This window comes from Protopterus annectens, chromosome 9.part0 (genome assembly GCF_019279795.1).
Source record: "Protopterus annectens isolate FY-2018-M chromosome 9.part0, PAN1.0, whole genome shotgun sequence".
NCBI classification, from domain to species: Eukaryota; Metazoa; Chordata; order Ceratodontiformes; family Protopteridae; genus Protopterus; species Protopterus annectens.
In genome coordinates, this window is record NC_056743.1 from 170636335 (window position 1) to 170656556 (window position 20222).

The 20222-nt window shown below is 41.3% G+C and overlaps 1 protein-coding gene across 1 annotated transcript in view; it reads left to right on the top strand.

Moving 5' to 3' along the window:
* The window catches only part of PIK3C2A (phosphatidylinositol-4-phosphate 3-kinase catalytic subunit type 2 alpha), a gene marked incomplete in the record, with an annotated part of 1553204 nt that overhangs the window by 527517 nt on the left and 1005465 nt on the right, over window positions 1-20222 (top strand). The window contains 1 exon segment of the mRNA XM_044082088.1: window positions 11428-11476. Coding sequence (XP_043938023.1) covers window positions 11428-11476 — 49 coding nt within the window.

The following is a 20222-nucleotide window of genomic DNA, read 5'->3' on the forward strand; positions in this document are numbered from 1 at the left end:
ACAGCCACTTCAACTGCCTACCTTAGAGGAGTACCTACCAAAGATATCTTGGAAGCTGCAACTTGGAGTTCAGTGCACACCTTTACCAAGCATTATCACTTGCCTCTTTATTCTAGATCCAGAGCTGGCTTTGCCACTGCAGTACTGCAGGGCCTCATAGCCACCCCAAATCCTGATATAGAACCAGCCACCCTACCTCAGCTTTGGGATTCAACCCAAGTGTAATGACTGCAGCAGTGAAACATGAACATAGTACAGTTTTTTACCTACCATAAATGTAGATGTTCGAGTGTATTCACTGCCGCAGTCCAGGTTACCCTCCCGCCATCCCCTCTTTCTCAGCTGGGACTTATCTATACCTTTCAACCCTATACTACCTATGTGGTGTATTTGCTGGTAACTGAAGGTGTTGGTTTTACCTTTATTGTATGTTTTATTAGCAATATGTATTGCCTACCTATTTGGGGGCACCTGACATCTGGGGCAAGAAATACTGAAGAAAATGGCGTCTGCTGCATCTTATATACCCCTGGCGCACTGACGTCAGGGAAGAAGCGACAGCAACCGACACTGGACCAAGACTTTGGAACTCTGGCCGACTGCGGGGACCACCTGACGGCAGGATAACCGAAGTGTAATGACTGCAGCAGTGAATACACTCGAACATCTACATTTATGGTAGGTACAAAACTGTACTTTCTGGATGGTCATGGTTTAATCCATTTTGCCTTTCCTGCACAAGGAAGGATAACTGGATGTGCTCAGCAGATCTTCAGGAGTTGTACCATCACATAAAAATTAACAGAAGATCCCGGAGATACCTACGCTTCCAGCTGGGCGCTAGTCATTGCCAGTTCAGAGCACTGCCCTTTGGCCTCACCACAGCCCCCCCCCCCCCCTCCGGGTGGGGAACAAATACATGGTAGTAGTAGTAGCTAACTTGAAACTGCAGGGATTCTGGGTGTTTCCATACTTAAGCGACTGGCACCTAACCACTCAGACCAGGCACCTTCTGATGAAAGCATTAACCACAACAAATCTCAGCTAGATCTGTCACAGACCTTGCAGTTCATAGGGGCCTTATTTAACAAAGTATCAGTGACAGCCTCCCTTCCTTTGCGAATGGACAAACTGCTCAATTTCTAGTCAAAAACATAATTCAGAATTCTTCTCTTAGCTCGATTGATTATATAAGCCTTAAGGTCAGTGACCCTGCAATACTTCTAGTTCCGCAAACAAGATACCATGTAAAAATTCAATGGACCTTAGCAACTCAGTGGTCTATTCTGCACCAACCTGTGTCCACCCAGATCAGAATAATTCAAGTCTGCAAAAAGTACCTCTTGTTAGATTTACTCAGACAAGGTATTACAAGGCCAACCCTTCATTCTTCCTTACCCCAAAGCCATGGACACTTCCCAAATTGCATAGGGTGGCACTTCTTAGGAAATATAGTCCAAGGCACTTGGTTCCCCCGAAGAGACCAACACTCATTTCAGTGTCCTGGAAATGAGAAACGTTACTCGTAGCATTGCAGACCTTTCAAGACTCCCTCCCTTTCAGGACTATTGCAATTCAAACGGATAATATGTCAGTGGTATGGTACATAAACAAGGAGGGACCAGATCTTACCCCTTGAGTGGCCTCTTGACACAAAAGTTGCAGAAAAGATATTCCGCCAATGGAGCTAACCTTGTGACTTCCTTGCATCTCCCCTCAACAAGTGCAGCAGGTTCTTTGCCGAGATCCCCCTACTGGGGGAATCACAGAGAGGCACTCTTCTCCATGATTGCCCCCCCCCCGTTCTCCTTTGTGTATCCCCCAACCCCCTTAATTCCCAATTTTCTCCAGAAAGCATCTCGATTGAAGAACAAAATCACCCTCATTGCCCTTTTTTTGGCCTCATCAGATTTGGTTCTCCTTTGTTTGGCCTCATCTAGTTCACCTTTCATGGATTATTGATCTGACTCCAGACCTCCTGTCTCACCCAACAGACATGATTCACCCGGACATTTCATACCTAAAGCTGACCGCATGGTTTCTCCACTACCATTGATAGCCAGACAATGTAGGCTCTCCTCCTCGGTTTATCATACTTTCATCTTTCCATAAAGCTTCCACTAAAGATTTACGAAAATAAATGGAAAAGATTTGTTTTGTGGGACAACAAAAAGACATTGACCCTTTTTCAACACCAATACATAAAGTTCTTGATGTTCATCGTGTTTCACTGTTGCAGTCATTACACTTGGGTTATCCTGCTGGCAGGCTACTCGCAGTCAGCCTGAATTCCAAAGTGCTGGTCCGGTGTCGGTTGCTGTCGCCTCTTCCCTGACGTCAGTGCGCCAGGGGTATAAAAGATGCAGCCAACGCCATTTTCTTCAGTCTTTCTTGCTGCGCGGTGCCCGAAGCAAAAGCAGTTCACAAGTGCTGGACGGCCGACTCCTGAGATTTTCGAAATTGAATTTCAGATCTGAAGTCTTCAATAAAGCTAAGTACCCCGTTGGGGAAACTTTTTTTTTCTTGCTCCAGACCAATGTCAGAAAAAGTTAACAATTGTATTTCTTGTGGGAAGCAAATACCTCATAAGGATTTTCACTGTTACTGTATTCCTTGCCTAGGCCCTGACCACGGCATTGCTAGTTGTCAGTTTTGCACTAGGTTTAACCAACACATGATTAAGCGTCTGTACGATTTTGCTTTTCATTACTTTGGCAGAAGGTTTAAGTATATAATGTCGTCAGAACAACCGACGACCAGAATTCATAAAAAGCGCAAGGATAAAGAAAAGGACAGGCATCCAAGGTCCAAAACTGACAACGAAGCCTCTTCTAGGACAGTCACCAGTTCGCCGGTCTTCAGAGAGGCGCTTTCGCAGCCCCTGCTTCCTCAGAGCCACAGGCCGCCTCCGACTCCCACGTGGAGACAACTAGGCCTATGGATACTCAAGGTATTGGTCCTTTGAAAATTAATCCCTCAGATGGGTCCGGCGCCGCTGAGCAGGCATCTGCTTCTGAGGGTGTCTTCAGACCTACACAACTTTATATAAAGCCTACTTCAGCATCCAAGACAAAGTCTAAAACAGTTTTAAAGACAAGGAAACAAGTACAGCATTCTCCAGGACAGACTTCTATGCCTAAGAAACAGATGCTCAAAATGGCCGAAGATCTAATTACTTTGATCAGGGGTTCCCATCCCCCTCCTGATAAGAGGCCTAGGCAAGATACTGAATATGATTCCTCTGACCTGGTTTCCGTTTCCTCTGATTCTTCTTCAGAAAAGGAATATTTTCCTCCCTATGAGGATTGTGATGCTGAAGACTCTATTCCTTCAGCTTCTCCTCCTGAGGATTACTCATTTGGGGAAACCCTGCATACCATGAGGGAGCATTTCCAATGGGAGAGCCAGGATTATTCAGATTCTAAGAAAAGGCTTAGAGATTTTCTTTTATTACCTCAGCACAGGCCTCTTGCAATTCCCCCTGTTCTAGACATAGTAGATGATGTATTTTCAGAGTCCGGCCTGTCTCCAGACTCTTTACCTCTTGCTCCTGTTAAGCCGGACAGATACTACAGGGTTCCAGACTCCCATAAATTTCTATATAAAATCCCTGCTGCTGACCCAAAAACTATCTCACAGGGTCCCAAAGGGGTCAAGGCTGCTACTGCTAAAAACCCTGTCCCCTCGGATACAGCTTCTAGGGCTCTTGACAGATGGGGAAAAAGTTTACACTTCTGCTACCTTGGCTGTAAGGGCTTTAAATTGTCAGTTTCATGTGCTCAAATACCAGCAATACTTAATGTCTTTGTTGAAACAAAAAATGTTGACAAATTCTGAATGTTCTGAGAACAAAGATTTGCAGGATTTATTGCATGCAGCTGAACAAGTGGGAAAACATACTCTGCAATGTGATTATGATTCACTGGAGGCCTCGTGCAGGGCCGCTGTTACAGGTTCTATTATTAGAAGGCATGCTTGGTTAAAGGAACAGAATCTGCCTGATCATGTTAAATCAAAATTATTGGATGCTCCATTACAGCATGATACTTTGTTTGGTGCTAAGGCAGAAGAGATGTTGAAGAAAATGGAGGATAAAGCAAAATCTATGCAGACAGTAAAGGATTTCTTACAGGTACAGCCACCCAGCTTTAGCAGGAACTGGCCTTCTAAGAATTGGTCCTTTCCAGTGTCAGACCACAAAGAGGCAGATTCCGACGCCCTAGAGGCAGGCAACAGCCCCAGGGCTCATACAGGCCCAAACAATAGGGTGCTTCTACCTCCAAATGCGGAGAAGACAAAGCACAGCCTTATAGGAAACAGTCTCAATGACTTCCCTCTGCCAATGCCAAACACTTATCTTTTGGCAGCACCCTTAGGGGGAAAGCTAGCACTTTTTTCACAAAACTGGCACAGGATCACCCAGCACAAATTGGTCTTATAGTCTCTCAGGGCTACAGGTTCCACTTTCACACCCTTCCAAAGGCAAAAGCTATGCCAGACCTGCCACACAATCAATGGGCAGAGGCACAAAAACAAGATGTTCATCGTGTTTCACTGTTGCAGTCATTACTCTTGGGTTATCCTGCTGGCACGCTACCCGCAGTCTGCCTGAATTCCAAAGTCCTGGTCCGGCGGTCGGTTGCTGTCGCCTCTTCCCTGACGTCAGTGCGCCAGGGGTATAAAAGATGCAGCTGACGCCATTTTCTCCAGTCTTTCTTGCCGCACGGTGCCCAAAGCAAAAGCAGTTCGCAAGTGCCAGTCGGCCTACTCTTGAGATTTTCAAATCTGAATTTCAGAACCAAGTCCTCATTAAAGCTAAGTACCCCGTTGGGGAAACTTTCTTCTTGCTCCAGACCGAGTCAGAAAAAGTTAATTGTATTTCTTGTGGGAAGCAAATACCTCATAAGGATTTTCACTCTTACTGTATTCCTTGCCTAGGCCCTGACCACGATGTTGCTAGCTGTCGGTTTTGTGCTAGATTTAACCAATGCACTATTAAGCTTCGGTTCGATTTTGCTTTTCATTACTTTGGCCGAAGATTTAAGTATATAATGCTGTCGGAACAGCTGACGACCGGAGTTTACAAAAAATGCAAGGACAAGGAAAAGGATAGGCATCCGTGGTCCAAAACTGACAACAAGGCCTCCGCTAGGCCAGCCGCCAGTTCGCTGGTCAGTGAGGCAGCTTCGCAGCCCCTGACACCCGCTATCTCAGAGCCACAGGCCGCTTCAGACTCCCATGTGGAGCTGACTGGGCCTCTGGATACTCAAGGTATTGGACACTCTGAAACCATTCCCTCAGATGGGTCCAGAGCCGCGGAGCAGGCATCGGCTTCTGAGGGTTTCTTCAGACCTACACAGTTATATGTTAAGCCAACTTCAGTTTCAAAGGCAAAGACTAAAGCAGTTCTAAAGACAAAGAAACAAGTACAGCATTCTCCAACTCAGACTTCCATGCCTAAAAAACAGATGCTTAAAATGGCCTACGACCTAATTACTTTTATCAGGTGTTCCCATCCCCTTCCTGATAAGAGGCCTAGGCAAGAGACCGAATATGATTCTTCTGATCAGGTTTCAATTTCCTCTGATTCCTCTTCTGGACAGGGATATTCCTTTCCTCCCTACGAGGATTCTGATGCTGAAGAATCCATTCCTTCAGCTTCTCCTCCTGAGGATTATTCTTTTGGGGAAACCCTGCATACCATGAGGGGGAGCATTTTCACTGGGAGAGCCAAGATTGCTCAGAATCTAAGAAAAGGCGCAGAGACTTTCTTTTACTACCTCAGCACAGACCTCTTGCTATTCCACCTGTTCTAGACATTGTAGATGATGTATTTTCATAGTCCAGCCTGTCTCCTGACTCTACCCCCTGCACCTGCTAAGCCAGACAGATACTACAGGGTCCCAGACTCTCATAAATTTCTATATACAGAACCCCGCTGCTGACCCAGAAACTATTTCTCAGGGTCCCAAAGGGGTCAAGGCTTCCACTGCAAAAAAATCCTGTCCCCTCTGATAGGGATTCTAGGGCACTGGACAGATGGGGGAAAAAAGTTTCCACTTCTGCTACCTTGACTGTAAGGGCTTTAAATTGTCAGTTTCATATGCTTAAATATCAGCAATACTTAATGTTACTGCTTAAACAGAAAATATTGACAAATTCTGAATGTTCTGATAACAAGGAAATGCAGGATTTATTGCATGCAGCTGAACAAGTGGGAAAGCATACTTTGCAATGTGGTTTTGACTCACTGGAAGCCTCTTGCAGGGCCACTGTTAAAGGGTTCTGTCATTAGAAGGCATGCTTGGTTAAAGGAACAGAATCTGCCTGATCATGTTAAAGCAAAATTATTGGATGCTCCATTGCAGCATGATTCGATGTTTGGTGTTAAGGCAGAAGAGGTGTTGAAGAAAATGGTGGATAAAGCGAAATCCATGCAGACAGTTAAGGATTTCTTACAAGTACAGCCACCCAGATTTAGCAGGAACTGGCCTACAAAAGCATTGGTCCTTTCCAGTGTCAGACAGACCACAAAGAGGCAGATACAGACGTCCCAGAGGCAGATCTCAGCCCCAAGGCTCATACAGGCCTAAACAATGGGGTCGTCCTACCTCCAAAAGCGGAGAAGACAAGTCACAACCATACAGGAAACCGTCCCAATGACTTTCCTCTGCCAGATCCAAGCACTTATCTCTTGGCAGCCCCCTTAGGGGGAAAACTAGCACTTTTTTCACCAAATTGGCAAATGATTACCCAGGACAAATGGGTATTGAACATAGTGTCCCAGGGCTACAGGTTCCACTTTCACACCCTACCAAGGGCAAAAGGTATGCCAGACCTGCCACACAATCAATGGGCAGAGGCACAAAAGCAAATTATCCCTCATGGACATGAGGGCCATTCAACAAGTACCACAGCAAGAGCAGGGGCAAGGATTTTACTCTAGACTTTTCTTGGTGCCTAGAAAGGACAAAGCCTGGAGACCAGTACTGGACCTGTCTATACTAAACACATTTCTGGATGTTCCAAAATTCAAGATGTTGACTACAGCAGCTACTGCCCATGCTGGGCAAGAAGGCTTGGCTCGTTACTTTGGACCTAAAAGAGGCATACTTGCATGTCCCAATCAGACAATCTTGCAGAAGATACCTCATATTCATAGCTGGCTCAATGCACTACCAATTCTCTGCACTGCCCTTTGGCTTATCTACTGCGCCCAGGGTCTTCACAAAATGCTTGGCACCAGTAATTGCATTTTGCAGACAAAGAGGAATTCAAATATATCCCTACTTGGACGACTGCCTCATTCAAGCAGAGAACAAAGACATTCTTCTAAAGCATCTGGCGTTTGTAAAAAGATTACTAATTTGCCTAGGGTACACAGTAAATGAAAAGAAATCAAAACTAGTACCCTCTCAAGAGATAATATTCCTGGGTGCAAGCTTAAATACAACTGCCCAGGTGGCTTATCTCATGCCAGACAAACAAAAGCAACTGACTACTTACTTCAAAAGGTTGGCAACAAAGACCCAGTTATCTGCAAGGAAAATCCTGCAGGCCTTGGGCTTCATGGCATCCTGCATTATGCTAATTCCATATGCCAGACTGCATATGAGGAAACTACAATGGTATCTAAAAAGTGTTTGGACTCAGCATTGCCACAGTCTGGGGACAGTAATTACCCTCATTCCCTGCCTGCAACAGGAGTTTCGATGGTGGGCACAGGCCTGTCACCACAACAAGGGTCTGCCATTTCCAAGAGTAATGACTGCAACAGTGAAACACGATGAATATAGTACAGTTGTGTACCTACCATAAATGTAGATGTTCGAGTGTGTTCACTGTTGCAGTCCATGTTAACCTCCCACACACCCCCCTTTCATTTGCTGGGTTTTATCTGTACTTCTCTATTCTATACAACCTATGCGGTGTATTTGCTTGTAGATGAAGGAAATGTTTACTTTACTGCATGCGTGTTTATTGGCATAATCTTTTTAGCCTTTCCTTTTGGGGACACCTGACATCTGGGGCAAGAAAAACTGAAGAAAATGGCGTCGGCTGCATCTTTTATACCCCCTGGCGCACTGACGTCAGGGAAGTGGCGACAGCAACTGACGCCGGACCAGGACTTTGGAATTCAGGCCGACTGCGGGTAGCCTGCCAGCAGGATAACCCAAGTGTAATGACTGCAACAGTGAATACACTCGAACATCTACATTTATGGTAGGTACACAACTGTACTTTTTTGGCTACAGTCGTTAATGAAAGGGCTGGTTTCCTGACTGTTAAGTACAACTAGTTGCCATTTCCAATTTTCATATAGGAGTTAACAGTTCCACCTAAGCTTCCTTGAAACTTTGTAAGATCTTTTATAAGGGGTACCCTTCTTCTGAGACCACCTTTTAACTATTTAATTCCACCATGGGATTTAAATTTAATGTTACAAACTTTGACTCCATCTCTTTTTGAACCATCAGCAAAATGTGAACTAAAGTTTTTAACCTGAAAAACTATCTTTTTGGTAGCTATAACCTCTGCTCGAAGACTTTCTGAAACTTCATGCCTTCTCTTCCAAACCTCCTTATTTAATATTCCATAGAGAGAGAGTAGCACTATGAACCAACATTTCCTTTCTTCCTAAGGTGGTGTCAGAATCCAACATCAGTCCATTAATCTTCCAGCTTTCTTTCCAAATTTCACAAACAAAGGAGAATACATGTTACATTTGTTGGATGTTCACAGACAGTTATGTTTCTGTTTGCACAGAACAAAGAATTTCAGAAAACAAGATCAATTGTGTCTTTTGCGGAGCTGAAATTGGGAAAGCCAGTTGCAAAAGTAACTTTACCCAAATAGTTGACTGATTGCATATCCCTTTGTCTATAACAAATTGGGCTCATCTTTGCCAAAACCTTTGAGAGCCCATTCAGCAAGGCCCGTGGCAACATCATCAGTATTTTTATCCAGGTATTTCATGATTGATATCTCTGAGGCTGCAACCTGGGCCTAATACTTGTACCTTTATTACTCATTACAAATTAAATCTGATTTCGAGGAAGAGTAGCCTTTGGCTCAACAGTGCTCAGGAATATCCTTCCTTGGAGTCTTCCCAGGAGTTCAAGTAGCTGGGGCTGTCCCCCAGTTGTTGAGGATTGAATGAAAATTGACAATATCAGATAAAGAAGTTGTATACTCACCATAGCGTTCCATCTGTGTTGTCCATTTTAATTTTTCCTCAACTCCCCTCCGTCCAAACTCCTACCATTTAGTTTATGACTTCTGGAAGAACGAGACTGTAATAAGGGAACCACTGTTCTTTCCTTTGAGCAACAGGTATTGGGTTCTCATACTTACGTTCTAATATTCCTATGAAACTATAAGTCAAGATCTGAAGTATGGAAGTGGACTAGAGCATTATGGGTAAGGGAAGAGCTTGAGAGTTTCCAGTAGCCACAAGGTGTAAAAAAAAAAAAAAAGGCCAAATCAGATCTAAACCCAATTTTTGAGGTGGAATGAAAATGGGCAACACAGCTGGAATGTTATGGTGAGTACATAACTTTTGATTGACAGTTCCACGGTACTGTGGATTAAATCTTAGAGGGGTAACTGAAATGTCGGGACCTGCTTGAGTGAGTCGTGAAACACAGAGCCTAAATGGCCAAAAAGCAGACTTGTGTATACCAAGTCCAAGATGGCTATTTTTCTGAAAATTCCCTTTTATTCCACCATATGGCGATTTTGGAGTGGGTATAAATAAGTTTGGGAGGTGTTGGGGGGGACGTGCCCTCTACAAAATAGTTTAAAGGAGAAGAGCGATGTTAGAGATTTGTTTTTGCATGTTGGCATTTAGCATTTCGAGAGCTGACATTTCCTTAGGGAGCCAGTAGAGGAACTTGTTTTAAAATCATCATAATAAAACTGTAGATCAGACCAGTGTATTATACAATCCCTACACTGTGGAGTGGGTTACCATTGCAAGTAAAACATTTTAATTTAGAAAAGAAAAAAAAAAAACACTTGTTAAAAAATAAGATTAGACAGCTATATTGATGAGTAAATCTATTATTGCAAGGAGTAAGACTGCATTAATAAAGGTCTAATAGACTGCTTACAGCTACATAATGAAGTATATAAATTATGAACTGTTCTTTCAACATAACCTCGCACTTGCCAGTTATTTCTTTTTTTCAGCTCATTGTGTGCCAGTTGAGTATCATTGTAGGTTTTTAACCCCTGTGGGTAGAAAGCTCAATGGATGTTAATTACATGAAGAAATATTTTTGTTTCTTTACAAAAACTGATGGAAGGAAGAAAAGTATTTCTGCTAGTTTGGATTGAGTGATCATTATCCACATATTCTTGTGTCCAGCTTTTAAAATTGTTCCCTTCTCCCACAAAATAGAATTTCTTCCCTTAACTGTATGTATGTGCATGTAGTTTAATCAGCATAGGTGTCTACTGCTTACTCAGTCTCAAATAATAAATATTTATCGTGTGTGCCTTTTTAATATCAGTTGTATCTTTGGACCATTTCATGAAATGAGGCATTTTCTCATAAAATCTGTTCAGTCTTTCCCTTAAATTTGTTCCGATACTGCTTTCAACCTGAAGTTGTTCATGTGAGGCCTATCTTAGTCACTTTCGATGCCATTTGTTCATATTTTTGTTCAGCAGTTGCATACCAGTTAAACATGTATTCCCTGTAGCATACTTTTTATTTCTGTATATTACAGCAGGGAGTCAGTTACCTCAATCTCAGAATGCATCTGGTCAATCTTGTTGTCTAGCGTGACTGAGGAAATTTCTTGTTCAGTTGCTGTTACTATCTGCTTTTTTCACCTGTGCTCTACATGGCTGCCATGCCCATTCTGAGCGTTTTTACAGTTATTTTCCGGTTTTCAGTTTTTGTCTTTGTTAACCTTCTGTACATCATAGACTTGAGCTAGCAGTAATCATCAGACTTTAGATGTTTAGCAGTTCTTGTCCCAGAGCTCTGTTTTTAGCTGCTCAGTCTGGCACCATTATCTTGAAATCACCAGAACTAGTGTTGTAAGTCTTGTAGACTTTGATACAGTAATGTTCACTTTTTTTCTATGCAGCAAAACATACTTCTACTGTTTTTATTATAACCCAGAAAATCACACTATTGGACATGGGATAGCTTGAAAAGTAATATTTTCATATGGGTAAATGTAGATTTTTTAGGGCATAGTTCTTTTACTGCCACTGAATATGTTTGTCTGAATTAGAAAGCTGTATTGGTAAGTTTGTTTGGCATTGTGGTAGTACTTAAACCATGTGAATGCTACTTTTTTATTTGTAGAGTTTTGGAAGCCATAATAATAAACTGCAGTTACTGTTTTTATTCTCTGGAGATTCTCATTACATATTACGATCCTGTAGATGATATGTTCATTTTTAATGCAGGTTGCAGTTAAATCCCAGGATGGATCTGCTCAAAATGCAACAACAGATGGTGAGTGTCACTTGTTGTAAATTAACATGATACACATCAATGGCAGTATGACTAACCAAGCAAAATTACGTAATTGCCACACAAAAGTGATCTGGTGGCTGTAAAAACTGAAAGTTTCATTTGTAGTTTTTTTTTGTTTTTTGTACGAATTTTCTTAATGTTTTGATAGCTAGGGTTTATGTAACAGATGGATTTTTGTCTGGTTTTAAAAGCTTTTCTGCCTGCCGATAGCTCCCCTATCCCTTTTGTGGATATTAGTGTTTCAGCAGCCTAATTTCTAGAACTATCAGCCTTCTAGTTTAATTTCCTGTTTCACTTTCTTATTGCTGTCACCTGTACTCTGACCTTGAAATCTCACGAATTCTCAACTGATATTTAAGCCTTCTGTGCCATTTCATTCATACACATTCACACTTAAAGCAGTATTGCTTTCTCTGTTTTGAGTCGTAGTAGAAACTTGAGCTTACAGTATTACTGCTAGTGTGTTTTTTCATACGTTTGTAAGCCACCTATACCTCATGTTCAGTTATAGATTATTAATCCCATCACAGACTTCAAATTCTAGCCAATCTAGCAAACTGCCACAATCTTAAGATGTCATTTAGTGTGTAGAACTGTCAAACACTACAATATTCCCACAAATAATAAAATAAGAAATGCACATGCCCATCTCAATTGCAACTATCCTGCATAAAAATAAGAATGAAACTGAGATTAGGACTGTGACACAAATAAATACACTTAGCCGTAGAACATGCCATGCAAATTTAAGTATATTACTTGATCTGGAGTAGTAAAAGACTTCTAAAAAGGTAAAAAAATAAAAAATATTAAATAACGTCCTGAAGATTGCACACACACATGCACATAGGAGTATGCCTCTTAACTGCTGTAATTTTCCCCGAGATTGTATGGCTTATTGATACTGCGGTGGTGGTGTCGCCTCATAGCAAGACGTTGTCCCGTTTGATTCTCAGCTAGTGCGTCTTCTGTGTGGAGGCATACGTGAATGGGGCGTGCCTTCGTTGAAGGTTGTGTCAGGGCTGGTAACCCGGTACGTAAAAATCCACTACCAATCATTAGCGGACCGGAGTTCCGCTGTGGCGACCCCTAACCGGGAAAAGCCGAAAGACACAAAAATTGTGTGGCTTCTTGATTAATTGATTTGCTTTACAAATTCAGTACTGTATAAGGGGTATATGCATTGTTGGACAATAGTAGCTCACTGCTATTCAAAAATGAGCACTCTGATTGGAAAGCCCAGCAGGAATGCCCATTGTAAATTGTGCATATACCAAGAGAGAAAAGTGTGTCCACTGAAGTACCTTTGATTGGCTTGACTTTCTATTTGCATATGCTTAGAGGACAGAGGAAAATATGAGAAAATCAGGTACATTCTGCAAAACGAAAGAATCTGAAACATACCTGATTTTCTTTGAATTTCTGCACTGTCCCTTGTAAATTCAGGGCAGTATTAAAAAAAACCCTGCTATTCTGTTTTCACTGTTGCTTCTTTTTCACTGCACTGATATACTGTGCAAGCATGGGAACACAACTCCCATATGCATGCACAGTAAATCGGTAAACAAGGAAGAAGGTGGAGGAACACTACAGCACCTTTATACAAAGACATTATTTAAGAAAGGTAAGCTATTTCTTTCTTAAATAATACCATTGTATAATAGAAGTCATCTACTCCTGTTTGTGGTTATATCAGGATTTACTCGGGGTTGGCTTTGATTAATCACTCATGCTTCACCTTCATAATCAAACCACACCAATTGTGGGTAGATGCTGATATTCCCATGTACAGTCATTTATTGCGTAATTAAATAACTGACCAAAAGTTGCGTAAAGGTTTGTTTGAGGGTGTAGTACTTTAAGATCTACTCAAAAATTTGCAAACTGCTCTTTTTGACCCTCTGCTATTTGTAAATGTCAGTGCTAACACTTTTTTATTTTAATGCATAGAGGTTGAGAGGTATGTGCAGTACAAAGTCTATGTCTGGTATTGTTTGACTTAAAACAGTTAAATCAAAAGATATATTACAGAAAAATAAAACATGTTATGAATACACATGCATATTAAAATAAATCACAAAATTTATTATAGAAACCCAGTTATGCAAAGGTAACAAATATACCATTAGCTAAATCAACTTGACAAAAATGATGGGGGGTAGTAGGAGCATAACTGCTTACATGTTTTCATTTTTGTGGAGATGCTACCAAAATGATTACCTTTATGAGTTTTTTAGGGTACAATACATATCAGCAAAGTTAATTTAAAACTGATTGGGGATGGGAACTTTTTGAAGGTGTTACCTAGAAAATCATATACGTATATTGAAACACTGTGCTACTGATATGCAACTGTCCCCTTCTTTACTAATTCACCTGCAGTACAGAGTTTGAGGTATTGTGTTGTATTAACACCCATTTATAAACTGGACTGTGCAATAATGTTTGGCAGAATGGTCCCTTACTTGAACAACCCTGAAAATTTCAGTGGGTTACTTTCAATTGATTAATCACTTCATCCAAACATAATAGTTTAAAATATATGATAGCACTTCATCTAATGCTAGCCTACACTACATAGTCATATGTAAAACATCAGAAAATAAGGGAAGTTTTATCAGTTTGTGATCACTGGTGTCAGTTTTTATTTGGATTTGTAGGTAATAATTGCAGTTTTCTCTGACAATGTGTTGGATTGTGCTAGCTGGAGGTGCACTTTGTGTTTTCCTTTTTCTACTGTAATATGGTAATTGAGTTGACACACAAGTTAGGAGGTATGTGGAGGCAAAGTCCCCCCTCATATGGATGTGCAGGGTGGCTTTCCCTTTGCAAAAAAAATATATATATATATATTTTCCCCCTTTTTTCTATGGTTTTGAGTTGTGCTGAGTTAGATGAAGTAGATGCTTATTTATCACTTTTGTTTCATTACTTGTTTTTTTATATGTATTTAGATCAAATGAGGTAGAGTTGTAGATGGATATACTGCACACTCATAACAGACATGTATGCACAATTACTTGGCGCTTATAAAAAACAAGGTGGCTGTTTCAGTAGAATACTGTTTCATTATTAGAATGGTCATGTCTGACAGAAGGTTTCATTTATATATCTGTATATGAAAAAGCAGTCGCTCTGTTTTTTGCAAAACATTTTCTCTCCATAGTTGTCAACTAACTATCGCAATAGCTACACTCTTTCACCAGGCTTTTTATTTATTTATTTTTATTATACCCTACTACCACCCCCATGTCCCCAGAAGGTATGCAGAGTGATGAGTGTCTGGCTTACATAGGCAGTATAACCACAGAGAAGCCCTTCCTCCATGTAACCAGAGACCTGCATTTGGTCCTTGCTGTCCCCTAGAGACTATGATGAGTGCACCTCCATGACACAAGTCCAACTAACCCTCCCCCACCACCCACACAGAGAGAGAGAAAGGGGGTAAGTAGGTAAAGCCTCTTCTCTTTCCTTATCTTAATTGTTTAGGGGAACAGCTAATCAAACCCTGATCATTTGGGGTATAGTCAGGTCTCCTTCCCTGTATGCCAAGAAGCTGGTGATAATGTCTTTGCACTTCCATTGCTGGTAGTTTGTTAAATTCCACAACTCGAGCAATCTGAGCAGCTGATGAGCAACACGTATAACACAATTTCAAAAAGCTATTGAAATCACTAAAATACAGATATAGAAGCTGCACTTCAGGTGATGTACCACATTTCTTTTTTAAACTGTGCTACAAAGTGCAGTAATATCATAGTGTGATTAATAGTGCTTCAGCGCTGTAACATAGTCAGACCAGTATATGCTGCCATAGTCACTGAGGGTACTCCCAGTACTTTGCTAGGAAGGCTGTTTGCTGATGGTGTCATGACTGTTTTGTTGCCTTAAAGAAATGATAGACTTGTGCTAAGGCATCATTACTTTATGAAGAGGCAACCAGAGGGTGGTATTTTGAAGGGGTATGACCAGCCAATGTAACTTTAAGTGCTGCACATGGAAAACTGCACTAAAGGGAGATACATTTTCAAAATTAATGTGTCTCAAAATGACTGCAGAATACAGACACTGTATCTGTGATGTTTAGAGAACTTTCCAGATAGATTCCAAGACATTTCTAAACAGACTTCCAAAAGGTGATGTTTAAGTTGGAGGGTCCCTGTGAACGTTTTGAAAGGGCTGCCTCAGAGTTCTAAAAGCAAACGGAAAGCTCAAGTGTTATGAGAAAGAATCATTATTCTGGATGAAGTATGGCTTCTGTTGTGAAGAAGCAAAAGTCATATTTTATATATCCTTAAGACAGTAGTAAAGAGAGTAAAAGAATTTCCTAAGACTCTGAGTTGAAAAAATTGGTGTTAGGGATGCCAAATGCTGAGCTTTTTATGGAAAGCATAGATCCTACCTGATAAAGATGGTCAAAGCAGGCTCCATATTGTGCACCATTAGGGAGGTATAGATTATGTAGACTTCATTTTGGTAGTTCATCAGTTGCAGGGATATATCCCTAGATGTTTTACAACTAATTGAAAATTTGCAAAGCTTTCTAAACATGAGTTGTTAATGTGGGGTCAGGTACTAGAGGATGTCAAGCAAATGGCACAGCAGGCCTATTGTTTTGCATCATGAGTGGTCCCTCAGCCAGTTAGTCAGTGGCAACTATAATTTTCAATCACAGGTGCCAGCCATGGTGTGACTTTTCAACCCTGGCCAATACCATGCATAGCTTTTTCACAGTGATCCCTCAAAAGGGGACAGTCCCTGAGGAATGCTGTAGTTCATACTTTGCCCCTAGGACCTCCTGTATGCTTACATTCCCACCCTACTCATAGTCAAGTTTGTATAGAAAGCAGCTTGGTGCAAAGCGAAAGTGGTTTTCGTTGACCCCTTTTAGTCCTGACAGTTTTGTTTCCCCTTCTTTTGGCCTCACTTGGTGTACCTGTCCTGGGACCTTGATCCTCTTACATATCTGATTTCTCACCCCTGTGGCAAGCCTCTCCCGACATCATATTATTTGGTCTGACTGCTTAGTTTCTCCACTTCCATTGATGGCTAGAAGTTCCAGGCTATCTTGCAGAGTTGCTCACATTCTCACATCTTCTCAGAACCCTTCCAGCAGAAAGACTTACAAGGGTAAGTTGAAAAGATTCAGTATTTGGACAGCTTCTAAGGGTTTTGGACCCTTTTTATGCACTCCTGGCTTCCATTTTGGATTTTCTGGTGGGTCTCGCTCATTCTGTAACTAGTTATTTTGTGATTAAGGTACAATTAACTGCTATTTCTAACTTTCATGTTGGAGGACAGAATGCTCCCATTGCTTCCTTAGGGCTCTCAAAAGTAGTTCTAAAAGGACCGTCTCTCGAGACCTCCCCTGAGAGACCCCATTTCTCCTTGGCTCATCAGTGTCTTGTTACAGAGCCTCACTGAGGCTGTGCTTGAATTTCCAGCTTTTGTAGATTTTATTTTCTGTCATGGAAGATTTTCTTGGTGGCAGTTACCTCAGCCAGGACAATTTCTGAATTGCAGGGTTTTACATATTAACCCTCCCACCATGTGTGACATTTCATAAGGATAAGGTTTTCTCCAGGCCCGATCCAGCCTTTGTTCCCAAGGGGACAACAGAGGTTTGACTAAAACCAATCTCTTCACCTAATGTTTTTCTTTTTTTTTTCTTTTTTCAAATAAAGGAGAATATCACTTTCATTCCTTGGATGTTCATCAGCTTACATTTTATTTATAAGCCTACAAAATACTTTTTCTAAAGTGATATGAACTTTTTATTTTCCTTTTTCTCAGGCAAAGCTTGGTTACAGCATGACTAAGATTTACCTTATCCGTGTGGCTAACAGACTAAGGGATTATCATAGTCTTTTAAACCAAAAGTGTGTTCTACCGAGTGGTAGCAATTTCTGCATTCTTAACCAGTTCTCCTTTAGATTACATTTGCACAGCCACACATTCTACAGTACATAGGTTCATTTCTCATTATAAACTCAAATTGCAGTCTAGTTCTAAAGCTCACCATCTTCAAGAGTATCCTTCCATAATGCCACCCTGGGATTTTCTGATGAGTTTAGGAGGATGGAAAAGACAACATTAGATGCAAAAGTTACATACTTAACATAATGCTACATCCTTGTTGACGACTTCTGTCTCAACAACCCCGCCCTTGTCCCCCAATCCCCCTTCCAAAGTTCACACTCTTATTGCTCCTGCTGGACTGCATTGAACCTTCTTTGGAGCCTTTCTTTGTGCACCCCTATCTGACTGCTCCTTTTGGTTGCAGTTTTGTACAGAACATCTTGTTCATAGTTCAACTTGATGGTAATATTGTTGGAGGGATTAACCTTGATCTGAGGGCAGAGTTGGTGCATTATGGGAGAGGGGAGGAGAAGAGCTCTATCCTTGGAGTCAAAGTCTTAAGTTGCCAGACTTTGATCTGACTGTATCCAGTACCCAATGATTTGAGTCAGATGAAAGAAGACAACAGACTTAGTGTTATGGTAAGTGCATAACTTTTATTTCCAAAGGGTCAGCTGCATAGTATAAGGAAAAAATCTGTAGCTATGACTGATATTCCTGGTTGAATTAGCATTCCAAATGTTTGAAAAAAAACATTCAGAGATTGAAGGGATGAGTAACTGATGCTGGGTTTCCAGTCCATGATGATGATGGTGGTGGTGGTGGTGGTGGGGGGGGGGGCTCTTGTCAACTGCAATGCTGAGTTTTGCAGTGAAGCAAGACTACAGCATTCAGCACATGAGTTATGAAGATGGTCTTGGCTCTGCCAAGTTGCATAGCTTTTTCGGGAAGGTTGTATAGGAGTGAGCCCAAAAGCAGGGAAGGTGAGGGTATAATGGACACTCAAGTTGATGAGTGTGCCATGGTAGCTGCCAAGGAATGGGAATTTCATCCATAAATAGAAGAACCTTGATTGTTACTAGGATGATTGCTTCCCACTATCACTTCTGACCCTGGACATAATAAGTGGGCTCCTCAAATTGCGGGAAGGCTGATAGTTGGCAGCTAGTGGGTACCTGAAAGAAGACACAAAAATATGTTGCAGAGAGAGCTAGAGACCCCTCCTGAAGTTGTTAAGGGAAGCTGTAGTGCAGCCAGAATTGTTCAAAAAGGAAGTGCAGATGTCCAGAGAAAAGTCATTTTAAAGTGTTCAGCTATAGAACACCATGGGGAGGCAGACCACAGCATGGACTGTTCAAAAGTTAAAAGCGATGTCCCTAACTCTGATTTTTGCCGTACTACTGAGCAAGCTTCTACTGTTCAGTGTGGACACCCTCACAATTTTTCTTTTCTGTGCATTCCTTAGCCAGCACACTGCAAAGAGGATGCATGGTCTTCTCTGGCAGTGCACCACAGTTCCAATAAACTAATGTTATACCCCACTGTGATATGTTCTCTTTCAACCACTTTAAGGGTGGGCAGGCTCACCATCATTTTAGGAGCTACCTAACTTCAACCAGAAATCTGAAATGACCTATTGATGGCAATCCAACCTAATCTACCTTCTAAATTTGTCTCTGCATTTAGTCAGGGCCTCCAGGGACAGCAGCCTTCCTTAATGAGGTACGTCTTTTATGCCACAGAATATTGGTGCTTTGTAACTTTTTGCAGAGCAGGAAAAGAATGTCAATGAGAGACTTAATTTTAAATTAATATGCCCACGCCATTGGCATAAAGGATTAATGACCTGATAGTGACCCAGTTGACCCAAGTTCAAGTAGTGATTTAAGAGCTAGTCAGTTTCAGTGGCAAGATTCTATTACAGTAGAGGCATGACTCAGACTTTGGAAGGCCTTCATAAAATGCTTAAGGATGCAGTACATAATTTGCATGTTGATTAAGGTACTGTAAGGATTGTTTTTTGGGGTGGCAAGATGGAGTCTGAGGGTTCTATTTTATTAGGAAGGTGCTATCCATGAGCATTGTCATTTCCCCTTTTATTATTAAGAAGGTGTTACTCATGAGTAGGGATAAGATTTTGTTGACAACTAAGCAAGACATTTAGAGGTTTCTTAAATAATTGCTTTGTAGTTGGAGTGTTTGGCAGTGGGTGTGTGAAGATGAAGGATAATGCATTTAAATGATTAGAATGAAAGGTGGCGCATAGTAGTTTGGATGAGAGAGGTTTTTCTTGTTTTGGATGGTTGGGTAGCCATTGTAAGGCACAATGTGTGTAATGTGGGAGGTATTTGGTGCCAGCATGTGTAAAAGATCCGTCACAGTGTTTTCTTACAATATGTATAGTTTTACTGACTGATTGAAAGGGAAATGCATGAGTATATTGCAGGGGTATTATACATGCAGTTGGTTTCCTTTAGTTCTAATACCAAGAATTAAGTTTATAGGCTCATAGATTAGTACTAGGCTAACAACTCTTGTGGGCCATTTTAAGCGTAGCCAACTACCCTATGTGACAATCAAACCCTGCACCTTGTGTCTGTAATGTAAACACCTTAACCAGTAAGCCAATCTCCCACGCATTCAAGAGAAAAGACTGTTTAATAGCAAGGCAGCAGCATTTTGTATCTGCTAGTTCTAATATTTGTTTGGATAATAGAAAAATGGACACGATAGTCCAGTTTGGCAGATTAGGAGAGTACATGTTGCCTAATAGTTGGCACTGAGAGGGGTCTATTGCCTGAATTAATGAATATGCAAGTGTTTTGAGTGGTTTCCTTAAGATCAGAGTAAGTAGTTTAGAGGGATG